Here is an 18,934-nt window from a genome sequence, read left to right as displayed (position 1 = left end):
TCGTCTAGTTACAACCACTGTCAATAAATCTCCTTTCTTCCTCTGTATACCTTATGACTGAGTGGGATTTCCATGAGCAATATTTCTTTCCTACAATGGCACTTCTGTGGAACACAATATCACAGTGTGGATTCCCGGTTAACTATAACATTTCAGTTTTCAACAATGGAAATTATTTCTGAGACACCCTCTTAAACAATCAATTTCTTTATCAGTTAGAAGCACTGTTACAAATCCCGACTCATTTGTAAATAAGCAACAAAAAAGCAAACAAAATACATAGCACCACTAGACTGCTTCCCTACAGATTACAACTTGGTTGTCTTCAAAACCAATATTGATAGAGGACTATCTAGAATCGTCTCCACAAGTATTTGAACTGACAATCATTTAATCTCATTAACCCTTAACCTTGATTGGCATCTCGTCTTGATAAGTGTTGACTGTTTATTAAAAATAAAAAAAATTCACATGTTTAGGTGTAGGAAAATTATAAACTTGGAATATTACCCTTCCTTAGTTAACCTCCTTCATGATTTGTTGCAGGAAATGGCGATGTTTATTTTGGCATTTCCCATGAATGATAAAACTTGCTATAATAATGTTTTTAATGTTGCATTTTTTTTTTAAAATGAAAGCTGGTTTAAATAAAAATTAAGTTACTTGAGAATAATTCCTAAATCAATTTCACTTTAGATAATTTATGTTGCTGAAATAGTGATTAATTGATAAAAGGTAATGTTGGTTTATCCTCAAGTTCAGCGTTTGTTTACTTCTGTTTTCTGCTGACCATTCTGTTTCACAGTGAATGTCTTGGAAAAGTCCCTTCTGATTACTGTTTACCAGTTTTGAAATAAAAAAAACCCAACTTGACTGTTTCTTAGATGTTGAAATTCGCATTGGCTAGAGCACTTTCAGTGTTGCCTGTCAGGAGTTGCTTCGGAACGAAAGTCCTTTATATATATATATATATATATATATATATATATATATATATATATATATACGTATGTATGTAGCATGCCAAATAAAGGCCTGCAGTTTTAGTTTCCAAGTCGATTTTGCTGTGTAAGGCCGTGTAATTTTCGTCTCTAATTCTAGGAACATTTTCCTGCCTTTATTCCTGCAGAAAGCATTCAAGGGAACTCATTCTGTGGATAAATTCCTATTGTGGGGAGTTTGACTTAATTCGCACTTGGGAACTTGAAAAGGAAATTATTGTTTCGACTCAATTTCTGTTATGAACTTTATAAGAACCTAACAACCATACGTACAGATAATTGCTATTCTTCCGAATTTTTTATTTGCCTCGGTCAAGAAGGATGGCCTACTTGAAGAGGCCATTAACAGCCCTGATGGCATACAAAGGTTCGTTGCTGCTGCAATCACTAACTGAATTGAGAAATCCATTCAAGATAGGTATTCCAGGTTTGCAAATTTTGTTTCTTCAAGGGCTTTTCATCTTTGTGAATATTTTTCCACACAGAATATTTTTTTATTGGTAGACATTAATCATTTCCATGGCCTTCATCATGGAGCGGGACGGTCAGCAGAAACAGAAGTGAACAAAAACATGCGGAAGTTGAGGATAACCTAATGTTTTAATCTTATTTTAATCATTAGTTATAAAATAAGGAGCTCATAGAAAAAGTAATCCCGTGCTTATATTAACTGGCGTACATTTTTATCTTGAACACCGGTTAAACCGGATGTTGTTATTTTTTTGGGGGTTCGCAGCGCCACCAAGTGAAACGCGCCAAAACGACATTCCGTTATAGCGTTTATTTATTTATTTTTTGTCTTAACGATCATGAGAAGTTATTGTTAAAATATTAACTGAAAGAAAAGACAACTTTCGATGGTTTCATTAGTTCGGCTCCAACGACGATGCCGGCCGTTGATGATAAAAATAATCAAAAAGCGAAACAAAAAGAAGCCGAGCGATTGGAAGATCATGCCTGTCCAATATGCATGTATGTCTTGATAGAACCCGTCACTCTGCCTTGTGAACACGAACTGTGTTTGTCTTGTTTTCAACAGAATGTCCACGAGAGTCTTTGCTGTCCAATGTGTCGATGCCGAATTTCTTCGTGGGTTCGTCGACAGGCCAGATTAAACAACCTTGTTAACCAGGAACGATGGAAACAAATCAAAACTTTATTTCCCGAAAAAGTACGTCTGCGACAAGAGGGCCGAGATGACGATGAAGAAGAAAAGGGTAAAAACAAAACATTTCTCCCTCTCTTGTTATTTCGTTGAGTCGGTGCAGAATAGTTAACACCCTAGAACTCGTAAATAAAAAGTTTTGTTTTTTCTTTTTTTAAACAGTAAAAAAAATCTTTCAAATAATTTCCACATGTTAAAACTGGATTCAGTAGAGAATTTCATTCGAATGCGTTTTATATACATTTTGTGTTTTGGAATTTTGGTGCTGATGGAGTGATCCGCGCTATTTTTTTAATCGTATTTCCACGTTTAATTAAAGTTTTTGATATGTTTTTTTTATTTTATTCAATTGTAAGGTTAAAGTACAGAATAGGTATAACCCCCCCCTTCATGTTTTTTTTAAAAAAATTTTTATATATATATATATATATTTTTTTTTTTATTTACATTTTCACCCCAAACAAGGCACATTGCCACTTTGGTGTAGGGGGCTACTATCAGGGGAAATATCTACTGGGGTACTATGTAGGGATTTGGGCAGCGAGATGTTGGTTCACGTTGCACTTGAACTTATGCATGTCAGTACAGTTGGGGAAGCAGTGACCTGGAATGGAATTCCAAAGTCTAGCAGTTCTGGGGAAGAAACTACTGGAGTAGAAAGATCTTTTACATCTAGGGATCTCTACAGTGTGGAGGTGGGATTTTGCAGCTTGTCGGGTCTGTCGAGGGTGTTTACGTCGTGGGGGCACAAGTGCTTGCAGTTCATCAGAGCATTCACCATTATAATACTTGTAGAACAGGCAGAGGGATGCAACGTTTCGACGATGGGACAGAGGCTAAAGCTTAGATGCCAGTTTAGGGCCTATCAGATTTGCGACTCTCTTTTGAACCCTGTCAAGGAGCGAGAGACTAGTAGCCAATGCACCAGCCCAAATATGACAGCAATACTCCATACATGGGCGAATAGTGGCCTTGTAGAGGTACAGGATACTTTTGGGTGTTAGAAGTTTTCTAGCATGGTAGAGAGAGCCCACCTTCCTCGCAGCGGCCCTGGCAATGCTCTCGATGTAATTGTTCCAGCTCATGTTTCCTGTGAACATTATGCCAAGGAGCTTGAGAGACGTACTCTCAGATAAAGAGTCGTTGGCCATTGCTATAGGTGGTAGAGAAGGTTTCTTGTAATTATTGGATGAAACCAGTTTTGTCTTGGCGGCATTGAACGTGACCATCCATTTTTGTCCCCATTCCACTACTGATTGGAGGTCATCCTCTAGTGTTTCTGCTATTACTTTAGATATATGTTCATTTGTTTTCCTGTCGTGCCTGCTATAGAGTGTGGTGTCATCAGCATATATACCCATCTCAGAGGCAATTTTGTCGGGGAGGTCATTTATGAATATCAGGAACAGCAGAGGTCCAAGGATAGATCCCTGGGGCACTCCCGCATTTATATGTTAAGAATGGCCTTTTAAATAATAACGTTATTATTTCAGCACGGATCACTCTGCATGAGTACCGGAATTTTTTTAGATGACAATTGATAATCTGTATCATACTGATTATCTTTTTTTATGTTCATCTCAAACAAGACACAATGCCTCTGGCTCCTTAGATCGAATGGTTTCATAACTTGTCTGGAGCGATTTGCATAAAAAAACAAGAAAAAAACAAAAAATGCAAGAGACTACTGTGAATTAGATTTATAGTGAGTCCTAAGTGGGTGTTGTTGAGCAAGTGCACATTACATTTTTTTTTTTTTTTTTACACAGTGGTCACCATTTATCAAGGCCCGGAAGCCACTCAGGGATAAGGGTTATTGCAAGTACAGTACATTAGTGTGGGGATTTAATGAAGTGTCTACTTAAGGGGGCGGTTCATCAGGAATTTGTTTAGGTTGGACTTGAAGACATCCAGGTTGTAGTTAGGTGGGAAGCAGGCAGACGGAACAGAGTTCCACACTCGTGCAGTTCTAGGAAAGAAGCTTTGTTCATGGAATCTACGTTTTGATTTAGGCACAGATAAAGAGTGGGGGGAAATTTTTGACAGTGGATTCAGCTAGACAGGTGTTTTTCGTTAAAGATTGGCGAGGGGGGACCAGAGATTGGAGTTCAGACGAGCACCTGCCATGGAAATTTAAATTTCTGCATGTTGGTACGGTCTGGGAACAGGTAGGGAATTCCAAAGGCAAGTGCTTCGATGAAAGAAGCTATTAGAATAAGTTTTCGGTTATTGGGAAACATCTACATTGAAGGAGTGGGATTTTGCTGCTTGTGAGGGGTTCGTTAGAGTACATTCCGTGCAAGTATTTGTAAGTACGGAATGCAACTTTCCAGCGATGGATGGGGTAGGGCAAGGCCAGTATACTATTTACGACCGCCACGGATAGGGATTGGAATTTGCTAAACTCATTAGATGAGCGATTCTGTTTGCACCCGGTTTCACATAGATGGGACACCAATTCCGTTGTAATGCTCCAGCTCCATGCATAGGCGAATGGTGTCTTTGTAGAGATGTAGGATAGTAACAGGTATGAAAAGTTGTTTTTAAATAGTTTTTCAGGATAAATTTAAGTTTCACGATATCTTTTTTTTATTATTATTATTTTTTATTAAATTGTTAGGTGGCAGCACATACCGTTTAGGTACTCCTTGGGCGTTGAGTTCCATGGCGACCAGCAGAATTATTGGCGCTTATACAGTTTAGTCAAGACATTAAAAAATGAAAATATTGAAAAAAAAAAATTTATATTGTTATATTGTACGTACTCGTTATAGTCTGAAGTTCTCTGGGAAAAATTTTCACTTAATTTCATCAAGTAGTTTTTATTTTACAGCGAAAAAACAATTTGTTATGATACCGAGCAAAAGGTTCGATTTTTAGGAAGAAAAGCTAGTAATAAAGATGGGGAGGGAGTGTCGGCGCTTTAACTGGAGTTATCTCCCTTTGGCATGTTCAACAAATTTCGTAATGGCTGACTTCAACGCGCTCTCATAAAAACGTGTTTTTCTGCTGTAAAATAAAAACTACTCAATCAAATTAAATGAAATTTTTTTTCGGAGATCTTCAGTCCAAAACAGATACGTACAATATAACCTTTTTTCAATATTTTCATTTTTTAACGTCTTGACTAAACTGTACAAGTACCGAATTATTTAATGGTCGCTCCTTTAGTCAAGGCTAACGCATGCGCACGTAACATTTTTTTATTTACATATTTTTATTTATTTATTTACTTTATTTACTGACATTGGCTTAGTAACTAAACGATTTATTGATAATTTCGTAACCCTTAACGCATGCCGGAAGATTTAAATTGGTTCATTATTGTTGTAATGAAAAAAAAAAAAGAAAAAAAGTTTCATTCAACACACAAAACTAAAAACACATACTAATAATAAATGATTTATTATTCATTGAAATTTACTAATTTTTAAATGAAAAAAAGTTAATAAAAAATAGTTTATGTGCTCATGTAAAAATGTTTGTAAAAGTGAGAAATTATTTTAATATTCATTTTAAAAAAATTGGTATTTTTATTTATTTATTTATTTTTTCAGATTAGGTCCACCTTATAAACACCCCCAACCTCCCCATGTTAAGAACAGCTTTCTGAATAAACACCTTTGAGGGGGGGGGGATGAAAAAATATTTGCAAAATTTAATTGATATTTGTCAGCATACCCACCCGCAAATACTATTTAAAAAAAAAAAAAAAAAAAAAAAAAAAAAAGGGGTTCAATGTCCATTGCAGAGAAGTAGATTTATTTATCAATAAAAGTTGTTTAAAAAGAAAATTGTGGAGGTGGACCTAAATGTAAATATTTACCAAAAAGTTATCAAAAAGTAAATTAAAAGTGTTTGTAAAAGTGAGAAATTATTAATAAATGTTTAGTAACTTTTTTCTTCTTATAGTCATAAAGAGTAAAACTTTTTTTTCAATATTCATGAAAAGAGTTAAGCCAACATAAATAATGTTTGTAAAAGTGCGAAAGTGAACTCAACGCCCAAGGAGTACCCAGATTAGTTACAAAATACCCTCCTCTTCCCATGTTAAGAATGGCTTTTGAAATAATAACATTATTATTTCAGCACGGTACCAAAAATAGATAAATACCGAAAATGTTTCTAGCTCGCTAGAGGGAGCCTATATTCGTTGCAGCAGATTTCGCAAAACGCGCATTGTCTACCAAGTTCCAGTCCTTATCCTTATGTATTTATTCTAATTAATATTATCTGTGGATACTAGACCGAGGTGCAGCACATTTTATGTCAGCCACAAATCACAATCAAGGAATTGTCTCACGTGACTCAAATTAACCAATCAATGGCAACCATTTGAAATTGATGGAAATTCGGCTGTTTTGAAGATAGTATAAATGAAAACCGGTGTTTAATTTTTCCGTCTGCTCTGAATATTTTGCCCATTCTACAAAATTTATTTAATTTTATTTTACTTTTCAAAAGAATTAGTGTTAGTGTTGTATCTTCTGATACTAGAGTTTATCTTTTATACTTTTGGTCAGTGAAAGTCCTGCTAAACTGAGGTAATTTTTATTTTAGTTTCGATCTAGTGTGCTCCATTTTTTTTTTTTAGATGGATTTTTCTCGTATTAAAAAACGACTTTGTATCTCATCTACCACAAAATTCCAAACAAAATTACAGAGTAAAAAGAGCCTTTTCTATTTTATAAAAACAAGGGGGGGGGGTTCTTATGGAGGAGGGGAAATGAAAAGATTTTGTTTTTCTTCTTGAAATTAAACTCAAAATAAAAAAAAATATTGTAAAATTGGCAAATATTTACAGCATAGAAAAGATTAAAAATTTTCAGAAGCCACACCGGTTTTCATTTTTTAAATATTCTCAGCAGACACGCTTTTTCAATTTCCAACTGGTTAATTTAAGTTGTGTGAGTCAAAATCCTGATTGTAATTGATGGCATGCATAAAAAGGTAAATGATGAGTTCAAACGGGTAAACAATGTGATAAAAAAATGTCTATAGGCAATAAATTTAAGAAAACAAAATATATCACTAAATAAGAATCGTTTCGACTTGAAATCTATTTATATAATCTGCAGAAAAACATGACTGGAATGTGTACATAGAATAATCGGTAGTTTAACAAAATGGAGGCTTATAAACAACAAAGTAATAAAAACTCCAACTGAAACGAAAACAAGCACTTTCATTTTCCCAGAAAATGTAAAATTGCATTCTTAGAATTATCTGTAAAAAAGATTGTGAAAGAAATATTTTTAGAAATACTTTAATTTTTTAAATATTTTTATAATTTACTAAAAGCGTCAGTTCATTTTGATACTTATTGTTTACGATCCAGGTTTTCGCATGGCTCATCTTTTTATTTTGCATTGGTCAAGCCAATATACTAAATTGATTATTAACTCCAAAACGTTCTTAGTATTATAATCTTTATATATATTATATACAGCATAATCATGTTGTTTACATCGGGTCCCGTCAGATCACCGAAGTTAAGCAACGTTGAGCCTAGTCATTACTAAAATGGGTTACCAATTTCGGAATTCCAGGCACTATATGTAAGAGGACGTTGACATCGCCCTGCAAGTGTTGCAAAAACCTAACGTTGTCATCCTCCCTAACGGGGATACACATGAGATTAGTGATTTCTTGGGATTTTCATACTCCTATAGAATTTCCTCCTTTAGAGGAAGCCGGTTAAATCCACATAGGGTTAGTGCCGTTTCCATTTCATACTAGTAGGTAGACCCAACGTAAGATTGAATTAGGATCAACAAGTTCCACTATTCCAATACTTTTATTGTCATCAAAATCTGTGAAATTGCCCATTTTTCAATCAAATTGCCTTCTCTAGTGGGGGGATTCACCATGATGCACTGGGAGGAAGCATCACATGCCTTTCTGCAGTGACTTTGTCCACAATACATTGTGGTCTATATTGCACTGTAGAGAATTTAGGGTTGATTTTATAAAATTAGTTTATATAATGGTTTGAATTAAAATGCAAAAGTTTATGGTTCAATTGTACTTTAAACAGAAACATTAATTTTGTACATACCCTTGTCTTATCAAAGAATGTACTGTTGATTTTATATGCTGGGCCCTTCTGCTTGTGCAATGATAAAACTTCTAAAATGCACTTGTGATGTTAGGCTACGTAAGAGTGTTAACTTTGGTCAAAATCAAACCTCTCTTGATTTGGATTTTTTCGATTATCAATTTTTGATACTTACTTACTGATACAAAACCTATCTAAGAAAACTATCAGACACAAAGTACATTTGTGCGATATTAAAAATTAATTGGTCCAGCCATTTCCAAGTTCGTAGGGAACACTCACACAGACAAATTGCCTTTTATATATAAGTATCGCCTATACACTAATTTTATTTGAATTTTTAATGAAACTGTTTCTTTCAAATTTCTCATTTACTCATAAGAAAATATTGCCCATTTCATCGTACATATGAAACACTGAAATGTAAACTAGGCTCGAATAATAATCGTCATCTTCATAAACACGCCAAGAAAAGAGCCAGCTAACAAAGAATTATAATTCAAGCTCATAATCTTGTCTATAAAATTACGAACTTTAATTATCATTTTATTTTTTCTTACCTAGTCTTCCTTAAAGTTGCTTATAAAGATAGCAATTGTATTTTTCAGGCTTGGTTTTCATTTCAGTATCTCGATAAAAATGAGTGTAAACGTCTATATTTACAACAAAGATAACTTGATACATTAAGGTAGCACATGTGCAGTTTTAGTCGAATCTCGAAAATATTACATTTTAAAATGACTATTTTTATAATTTATGTATTTTTCAGATTGTTAACCCTGACTTAGTGTTAGTGTTTAAGTTAATAAAGAGCCCCCCCCCCCTCAAATCACATGCCCTTCATTTATCCAAACACCAACTGTAAATCTGGATGACAATACACACAAAAAAGAAGGGTAAAATATACTACTTTTAGGAAAACAAAGGTAAAATTGCAGAATAGTTACCAGTTGATTATTCATAAACAAAATAAAATAACTTCTGTTAAACATAGTATAATTTAATTATCTACCAACCTGTATACTTTTACCATGTTGAAACTTCATTTTTTTTATTTGAAAATTTGATTTTGTTCAAAGCTACCGTTGTGACATGAAAAAATAAAGATAGCCACCTATTTTTTGTTTATGTTGAAAAGATAGAAAAAAAAATTGCTCTACCTAAATGGGAAGGCGACTTACCACTCCAACTCGGTTAGTGGTAAGGTTTATCTGAAAAAAATTTTTTTTATATCTTTTCATTCATGACAACTCAACAATTAAGCAATGTCCCTGCTGCTATTTTATAAAATAAAAAAAAAATCTTACAAACGATTTCAGAACATTAAAAGTATACAAGTTGGTAGATGATTAAATTGTACTGTGTTAAATATAAATTATTATTTTTTTTATTCATAGTTTTTCATTTGTTAACTTTTATAACTGTACTTTTAGAGAAATAGTTTTTTCTTTTAATTTTGCAATCTTTATTTTAGAAATGTTTTTTCTTTTAATGTGTTAAACATTCTAAAACTCTACACAAGTGGGCAGTATTATCACAGCTAGTTATCATTGTTGTAAATATAGATTGCTACTAAAATAAATAATTTGGTAGCAGTGCCAACATCCATTTCTATTTAAATAATTTAGATTACTGAAATAAGAATGAACCTGCAGTTAAAAGTACAAAATAGTTAACACCTGAGAACTCATAGCCCCCCCCCCAAAAAAAAAGATTACATAATTCATATGAAATGCATTAAAATAAAATTCTCTACCTAAGTAGTCATGGTTTAATGTGTATAACACTTTATTTCATACTTTTTCTTTTTATAAAATTTTGTCGACACTCAACTTTTAATGGTTACCAACATCTGTAGACATAATGTAGCCATCTTTAAATATTGAGTATTGAGAAAAATGATTTTAAAGAAAAAAAAGTGGGAAATAGAATGTTATAAATGTTAAAAGCAGGTTAACTAAAAACTTTCATTCTAGGGGAGCCTTCATGTTTTGATAAGCTTTTGGGCTTGACCTTTACTCCTGACCTGAAATGGAACACGTACATCAAGTCTGTTGCCAAGGTCGCTGGAAAAATAGTAGGATCCTTCTACCGCTCCAGAAGATATCTCACTGCTAATGCAATTCTCTATCTATATAAAAGCCAAGTATGTCCAAGGATGGAGTACTGCTGCCACATCTGGGCAGGAGCTGCTAAAACAGCCTATCCTGCCTTGACAGAGTACAGAATAGGCTTTGTGGCTTAGTGGGGGATGCCCTTTTCTCTTCCCTGCAACCTTTCTCCCACAGAAGAGACGTTGCGAGCCTATCTTTGTTTTTCCATGGCAGGTGCTCGTCTGAGCTCCAATCTCTAGTTCCCCCTCGCCAATCTTTTACGAAAAACACCCGACTAGCTGAAAAAAAGTTAAAAGCATTTAACCCCCACACCCACCACATCCCTTAAGTACCAGAACAACCCAAGTCTGCTAGCTACTAATCAGTTTTCGAGATGACCTTGGAAGAAAGGGTCGGTGCCGTCAGAGCTAAGTTAAAAACCATTGTCAAAAATTTTCCCCACTCTTTATCTGTGCCTAAATCAAAACGTAGATTCTATGAACAAAGCTTCTTTCTTAGAACTGCACGCCTGTGTAACTCTGTTCCGTCTGCCTGCTTCCCACCTGACTACAACCTGGATGTCTTCAAGTCCAACGTAAACAAATTCCTGATGAACCGCCCCCTTAAGTAGACACTTTTATTAAATCCCCACACTAACGTACTGTACATGCAATAACCTTTATCCCTGAGTGGCTTCCGGGCCTTGATAAGTGGTGATCACCTTGTAAAAAAAAAAAAATTATATATATTTAAAATGTTTATTTACACACACACACACACACACACACACACACACACACACACACACACACACACACATATTTAAAATATTTATTTACATATAATAAATAAAACAAAATTAATTAAATGATTGTAATAAATCAATTAAAGGAATGTAATATTAGTGAAGTTTTCAAATTCAGTAAAACCATTTACTTCCGAGGACTTTCAAAACCGGAAGTTGTTTGTTTGGATCAGTAAATGTGTGAAATGACTATAAATAATATTCCAAGTTTTAGTGAAAACAAGCAAGTAGTTTGTGTTGAATATTTTCAAATTTTCATAATTTAACAATGTCACAATCCTTAAAATAAATTGTTTTTAAAATAAATTGTATTATTTGGATGTTAGTTATTCTCATAACGTTTCGGTGAGTGTAACTTTTAACATTTGGTTGCATCTTTTTTAACCATAAAAATTTCTAGTTGAACTCAAATGAACCTATTCAAGGAATTTGAAACTGCATATTGTGTTCAATCCATAAGCGTAATTGTTCTCATGACTGGATAAAAGCGTTAATTTGTTATTCCTAGTTATCGTCTGTAGCAAGGATTGAACCTTCAACCTTCAGAAGACTATCATTGACAAAAGAAATTTGTTTGAACATTGGAAATATTTTAAAATAAAACGTACAAAAGAAATTCCACAAAACAATGTATGTATTAATACAATAAATATCTTTACAAAACTAAATGTGTTTGCAACATAATTAAAAGTGAATTATTGTGAAAAGGGGTTTCTTTAATGTTTAAAATGGTAGCCCTTTCAATGTGTCTGATACATGAAAAGGGATTAAAAGAGGTCACTTTTCTCTGGTTGAAGATCGCATTCAAAAGAAAAGGTTTTTCATCTTCATCCTGCTAAATGTAAGTGCCAGCTAATTGGTCAAAGAGAAAACCCCTGTCGAATCAGATGAGGCTAATTCATTGGCAAAATAGAAAAAGGGGGATAATCTATCTTTAGGAAATAAAGGAAAGTAACCCTTTTTTTAATATTGGTTAACAAACAAGAAAAAAATGCTAATAATAAAAGCATTGCATGCTATTTAAAGATAATCAAATTTACAATATTATGTATAGTCCTTACAGAAATTAGCAAAAAAATAAAGCAGTAAATTATCCTGTGGTTAATGAGTACTAAATTACTCTTAGTATTATAATCGTCTCTCTTAGCATTTCTCTATTTGTTAGTTTTCCACATTCATCAACGATTTACCTAAACTCTTTATGGAGGTTGACTCTTGTTATTGTTATTTTTTTAATTTTATTTTTACAAGGGAGTAATTACTTATCAAGGCCTAAAGGCTACTCGAAACAGGGTTAATGAATGTAAGGTGATTACTAAGACAACAGCTTAGTGATTGTTGATGGTGGAAGTTGGGTAGAATTTGATTACTTAATGGGATAAGATAACATTAAAATCTTGTTCACATTGGACTTGAAAACGACCACGTTGTAGTCAACTGAAAAGCATGCCAGTAGAACTGAGTTCCACAGGTGGGCAGTTCTAGAGGAGAAGCTTTGTTTATGGAATCTGTGGTCAGATTTAGGTACAGATAGAAAGTAAGGGAAATTGTTAATATTGAGATAGACAAGTGCTTTTTGTGAAAGTTTAGCGTGGGGAGATCATAGATTAAAGCTCAGCTGAACACTTGCTATTGAAATAATGATAAAAAAGAGACCTGCTCGCAATGTCGCTTCTTGCGAAAGGTGTTGTAGAGAGTAGAAAATGACATCACCCACTAGGCTTTGTAACCAGTTCTGAACTCTGTTAAGACAGGATAGGATGCTCGGAGCATCTCCTGTGCAGATGTGGCAACAGTATTCCATTTTAGGGCATATTTAATTCTTATACAGGTAGAGGATTGCGTTGGGAATGAGATATCTTCTGGAACAATAGAATAACGCAATTATTTTTCCAGCAACCTTGGCAACAGATTTGATGTAACTCTTGCATTTCAGGTCGGTTGAAAGTAAGTCTCAGAAGCTTGTCGAAGCAAGGTGCTTCTTCGAGACTGTAGCCATTCATATCGATTGGGGCCAAGTGTAGATCAGTGTTGGTAAAAAAAAAAAAAATGGAAGCTTCATTTTGGATGCGTTAATCAGCTACCTTTTGCCCTATTGCACTACATGCTCAAAGTCAGAGGAGAGAGATTCGGAGAGATCTTTGTTGTTGTGGTCTTTGATGTATTACAGTAAATAGTAGTGTTGTCTGCATATAGATTGACAAATGAACTCAAAATGTAATTTGGGAGATCATTGATGAAGATAAGAGAGTTGGGTCCAGGATGGATCCTTAGGCATACCAGTGTTGATACTTTGATCTTCGGACTTCTGTCCATCAACAACTACTTGTATAAACCTATCAGAGAGAAAGGCTTTTATTGTTGAAAAACCATTTCCAGATATTGCATAACTGGATATCTTGTGAAATAAACCTTTATGCCAAACGCGATTAAATGCCTTTCGACAAGGGCTTCCTCTCTAGAGCTTGTTGCTCTAAAGAGGAAACTCTTGTCGATAGATTCACTAATCCTATGTGAAATTACAGTCAGCACATCAGCTGTACCTTCCACAGGAAGGAAACCATATTGCTTGTAACTGAGTAGATTGGTTTGGTTGAGATGGTTAACAATTTTTCTATTTAGTACAAATTCAAGCAACTTACTCATGATGCACAGAAGACTAATTGGTCTATACTAAGATGTATAAAACCAATCCTCAGTATTTTCAAATACTGGCAGACTAACAAGGTTTTCCAAGGTGTTGGGAAGCAATTTACCTTTAGGCATCAATTGAACAAGTTCGCGAGAATGTGTACAAGTTTTTATATTTTATTCGCAGTTTCGTGTTAGGGGTATCAAAAATTCTGATACACCTAACTTTGCGCATTTGCGCTTAGCGAGCCGTTTTTCTGTAAGCGGATTTGAATTTCTATAAAAGATAACATTTTAAAGAAATTTTGACACAATTAATAATTATCAAATATTTACATATTAGACATGAAAATAATTCTGAAACTATTGTCTATATGAAAATGGATGATATATGCCGATTTATCTTATCACTTTTGAAATATTCTTTGTAAACTTTGTTTGGTCATAACTTTGCTTCCTGTGGTCATAAAAATATAAATCAAACACCAGTAGAAATGGACTGCTTTATTTATATAGCCTTTAAAATTTCAGCCATGTCCAATCAAATTTAACCCTGGGCATATGTATCCAAACGTAATAACGTATAAAATGTAAACATTGAAAAAACAGTTTCCCTTTTTATTATTTTTTACCATTGTTTTATTTCTAACTTTGAGCATAAAAACATTGAACGCATAAAACAAAAATGAATTAACATCATTGGAATGCTTATTTTATTTTCTTTCCATCAATATAATTCTTTTAAAAATTGACCAACAAATAAGAGATATGACTTGTTGAAGCACATTAGGTATGTAATATTGCCGATGTCCATGAAAATACTGCCTACACTTGTAATGCTATTAAAAGTATGTAATTTACTTTAATGTTTACTTTGTTTCTTGAGCATTTCTTGTAAATGACTTTCGCTTTAGCAAAACCCTTTGTTTTGATAAACTCCGAAAACTGACTTTCACCCTAGATCTGAAATGGAAGAGCTCCATTAAACCACTTGCTAAAGTTGCTGACAAAATGGTTGGATCATTCTACCACTCCAGAAAGTACCTGACTCGTGATGCAATCCTCTATTCATTTAGTCTCAGATAAGGTACCTGACGGTGTAGCTCCCATATCTGGAAAAGTGCCGCAAAAGCACTTTTTCTTGTTTTGATACAAAATTGACTTTGTAATCTAGTGGGGGATAATCTTCCTTACAGTCTGTTTTTCACAGAAGAAACATTGCTAGTGCTTCCATACTCTATTGGTATTTTTATGGCACATGCTCGACTGAGCTTTAATTTTCTCAGCAAGAACTTGTTTTGCTACCAACATTGCAAAGAACTTTTTTTTTTCCAGAGTAGCTAAAATCATGTACAGAGTTTCTTTCAAAGAATTTTCTGTTTGTGGAACAAATTGTTACAAGAATGTTTCCCTACAGACTATGATATGGTTATCTTTAAGTTAAATATCAATGAATATCTGTCAAGTCCCTAAATTAAACACTTATTAATCCTTTCATATTAGTGTTCTATCATCCAACTCAAAAGCTCACTAACCTTATCCTTAGGTAACTTTTTGCCTTGATAAGTGATGAACCATTAGTATAAAAATTCTTTTTAAAGCAAGCCTTATTGAATCTGAAAATTTCAATCTTTTGTAAAATTGGAATTATGAATCATTCAGTATTTGGGATGAGGGCAAGATTAGTTAAAACCTACTAAATGATCGCCTAGAGCCCCTAACATAGAAAGCAATTCAGGACAAACTCAGATAAAATTTTAAATAGCGAGGGGATTATAGATAACTGACTGCTTTTGCTTTTATTGTTATTTTTCATCCCCTCCCCCTCCCCTTCCATATAGACTAGTCTAGAATATTGTCTTGGTGGCAATAAAGCCTCAAAATGATAATGATGTTATCAGTAGTGTTTTGAAAGTTAGAAACCGTGTAGTAAATGGGTCATTATACTTGTTTATCAAGGCATTCAAGTGGGGGGGGGGGGCACATTTAGGCAGCCAAATCCACTTGCATCAGCCCTAGTCGGTGTAGTCTGAAAGAATGCAACCTGAAACTACATCTGCTGGTGTATGCATGAATTTACATGTTGAATAAATTTGTTAAGAACTTTCACCTAAATGACTGTATTCTGCTGTTGGTTGATATGCTGTAAAACAAACTGCAGAAGCAGTATAAAACATTTGTTTGATAAAAGTAAAGCAGAGGATATAATATCTTTTCTGAAAGCAGTGGAAACGTTTGAAGATTGACAAATAAAAAAAAAAAAATAAAAAAAATTATCAATGTATCTATTTATAACATTTTGCTTATTCCTTCCTTAGTTTGTACGTTATGCTTTGAAAAAGGCTAACTACAATTTTTGAAGGCCAAACTGCTTTAAAAAATACCGAATTCTCGAAATTTTGTTAAAAAAAAAACAATCTGGCAACCCTGGACAAGAATATGAAAATGGCATCTCTTTGATGTAGCTACGTTTTCGAATATCATTATAATAATGTATGATTATTGTTGTAATAGTGTGATAAAGGAACACATAGTAATTTTGACATGTATGGTTCTTCATCAAAGAAAAAAGGTAGTAAAACGCTACATAAAAAGGGAACATTCGAAAGAAATAGGGCAAAAAATCACATCATTGTCTTCCAAGAGTTGCTGGACTGAAGGAGTAAATTAAAGATTGTTTTTTACAATGTGATTTTATTATTTGTATTGAACTATGTAGCACAATATTGCCTTCCGAGTATTTATTAGTAATTAAAAATTCATCTCATTTGGGTCAGTTCTATATTTAAAATATGATGGACACTATTTTCATAGAAATGTTAATAAACTTATATTTACTGTGTGTTATTGGTTTTTCTGTCCCCAAAACTCATTTTTTGCATTATCCACGAAAATATCAGCTTTATCAAAAAACATTTGTTGATTAAATGTTTCTCATTCTGTGGAATTTCCATGGTGTCCTGCTAGTAAATTAATACTTGAAAAGAAAGTGTTAGTCACATCTTTTGAAAGGATTATTTCCTAAGGTTAAATTTGAACATTTTAGAAAACCTGGTAATACTATATAATTTTTTATTAAATGAAAAAAATCATTTTTTAAATTATTTTCTTCTGAGATTGTTGGTGGCATCCCCTTTTTATCAAAGAAAACTTTATTTTTTCCTCAGTTTGTTAGTGTTACTAAATCTGTTTCTGTAATTGTATTAATGTGCAGAAAATTTAAATGTAATATGAACAAACAACTCGCTGCACAACTTCCCACTTGGGATGCTCCTATAAATCTGACCCTTAATTTAGCCCCTTATGTCTCTGTGGCAATATCTCCACTTGTATATAAAAGTGTGCGAGTTTGTTCCTTATGGATTCCAAAACTGTTATACCGATTTAAAATTTTTTTTGAATTTCACACAAATGTACTTTATTTCTCTGGAAGCATTCTTAGATGGGTTTTGTATTGGAATCCTTCCAATAAGTATCAGTAATCAGAATATGTCAATTAAAGAATGAACAGTCTGATTTCGACCAAAGTTAACATCCTTAAACAGCCAAACATCGCAAGTGTATTTGAAAAGTTTTATAAGCAGAAGAACCTGGCATATGAAATTAACAGTAGGTTCTTTGATTAGACAGGGGCGTATTTGGAATGAATGTTTCTCTTTATAATGCAATTGAACACTGATACTTGACTTTTGCATTTAAAACTGTAATTTAAACCATTATATTCAAAATAATTTTATAAAATCAACAGTAGTTTCTCTAAAGTGTGATGTAGACTATAAGGTATTTGGACTAAGTTACTGTGGAGTGGCATGTGACGCTTCCTCGTGCTGCACCATGGTGGATCCCTAATTAGAGCAGACCATAAATCAATTTGATTGAAAAATGGGCAATTTCACCAATTTTGATGACAATAAAAATGTGAAATTCAATCCCAGGTAACGTCAGGTCTCTCTGCTAGTAGTGAATATAAGAAGAAAATAAAGATCTAACAAATAACCAACCCAATTGTATATAATTATATCTTATCTTTAAAATACTAAATTTGTCTTTTTTCTCGGTTCATTACAAACCTGGATTTATCATGTCTCATTGATAAGCAGAGATTTACAAGAATACTTTTGTTGGTCCCTATTTTTAAAGGCTGATTATCACTTAAGAAATGAAATTATTTTTTCCTAATGAATATACAAATTAACATAATTTTTAGATGTGTCCTATCTCTAAAATATTCTGTCACATTAAACCAGGGGTTCTCAACTAGGGTCCACATGGACCCTAGGGGTCCATGGAATATTTCTGGAGGTCCATAAGCAAAATTTAACAAAATTATCATAATTATTATAGTTGTTGTAGAATACTTTATTTGCATTAAATTAGTTTTCATTTAAAAATAAAGCTTAATCTATAAATATAAAAGCGAAAATGTATGTGTGTTCGCTTTTTCTGTATGTCTACAAAAGGCTTTTTTCAGAGAAGCAGTCGGTCGGTTCATAACTTCTTAAAACTTTTTATATCACATATAAATAGTAATATCTCAGAGTTAGCAATGAAACTCGCCTGTCTATTTAATTTGCTCGACTTCGGGAAGATAAATATTCAACATTTGTCGCTCGCCGCATGTGGGTTAGTCTTTTTCCTATAACATCTTGGGGAAAATAAAAAAGTGTTCCCGCAGTAAATGAAATACTATCCCGCAGTCAAACTTGATCTCATTAAGTCATTAAAACGTGCACCTGCCAAATCCAAGTAATTAAATAAATTCAAACGTGTTTCCGTTAGCATCTCGCGGTGGCCCAATGGTTAAAACAGTTGCACTCTTTTTTTTTTTTTTTTTTCACACTTTAATTTACAACTTTACCTCAACGGTTCAGGTTCAATCCTCATACTTACCTATCAAAACATTTTTTTTTTTTTACCCCCCCCCCCTGGAGTTTTGATTTACCCAAAACCACACACACCTCCAAACACCCGGGCAACGCCGGATACCCCTCGCTAGTCTATATATATAAAAGCGAAATGTAATGTATGTATGTGTGTATGTTTGTGTGTCTGCTAAAAACTTTTGACAGATACGATGAAAATTCACAGACTCTGTATCATATCGAAGCCCCATCCTTCGCTCAAAAAATATCGAAAAATTGGCCAAAAACGTTCGTTTTTTTTTTTTTTTTCACCCCGAAA

General features: G+C 33.6%; 1 protein-coding gene across 1 annotated transcript in view; it reads left to right on the top strand.

Moving 5' to 3' along the window:
• The first annotated feature begins 1,680 nt into the window (after positions 1-1,680).
• LOC145288022 (uncharacterized) overlaps positions 1,681-18,934 on the top strand; it is a 33,808-nt gene continuing 16,554 nt past the window's right edge. The window contains exon 1 of the mRNA XM_080136027.1: positions 1,681-2,218. Within this exon, the coding sequence (XP_079992153.1) occupies positions 1,888-2,218 (331 nt within the window). The 5' untranslated portion in view covers positions 1,681-1,887. The remainder of the gene's footprint in view (positions 2,219-18,934) is intronic.

Source organism: Euprymna scolopes, chromosome 11 (genome assembly GCF_053919585.1).
Source record: "Euprymna scolopes isolate OS-2025 chromosome 11, ASM5391958v1, whole genome shotgun sequence".
Classification (NCBI taxonomy): domain Eukaryota; kingdom Metazoa; phylum Mollusca; class Cephalopoda; order Sepiida; family Sepiolidae; genus Euprymna; species Euprymna scolopes.
This window is presented reverse-complemented; position numbering and strand designations above follow the sequence as displayed.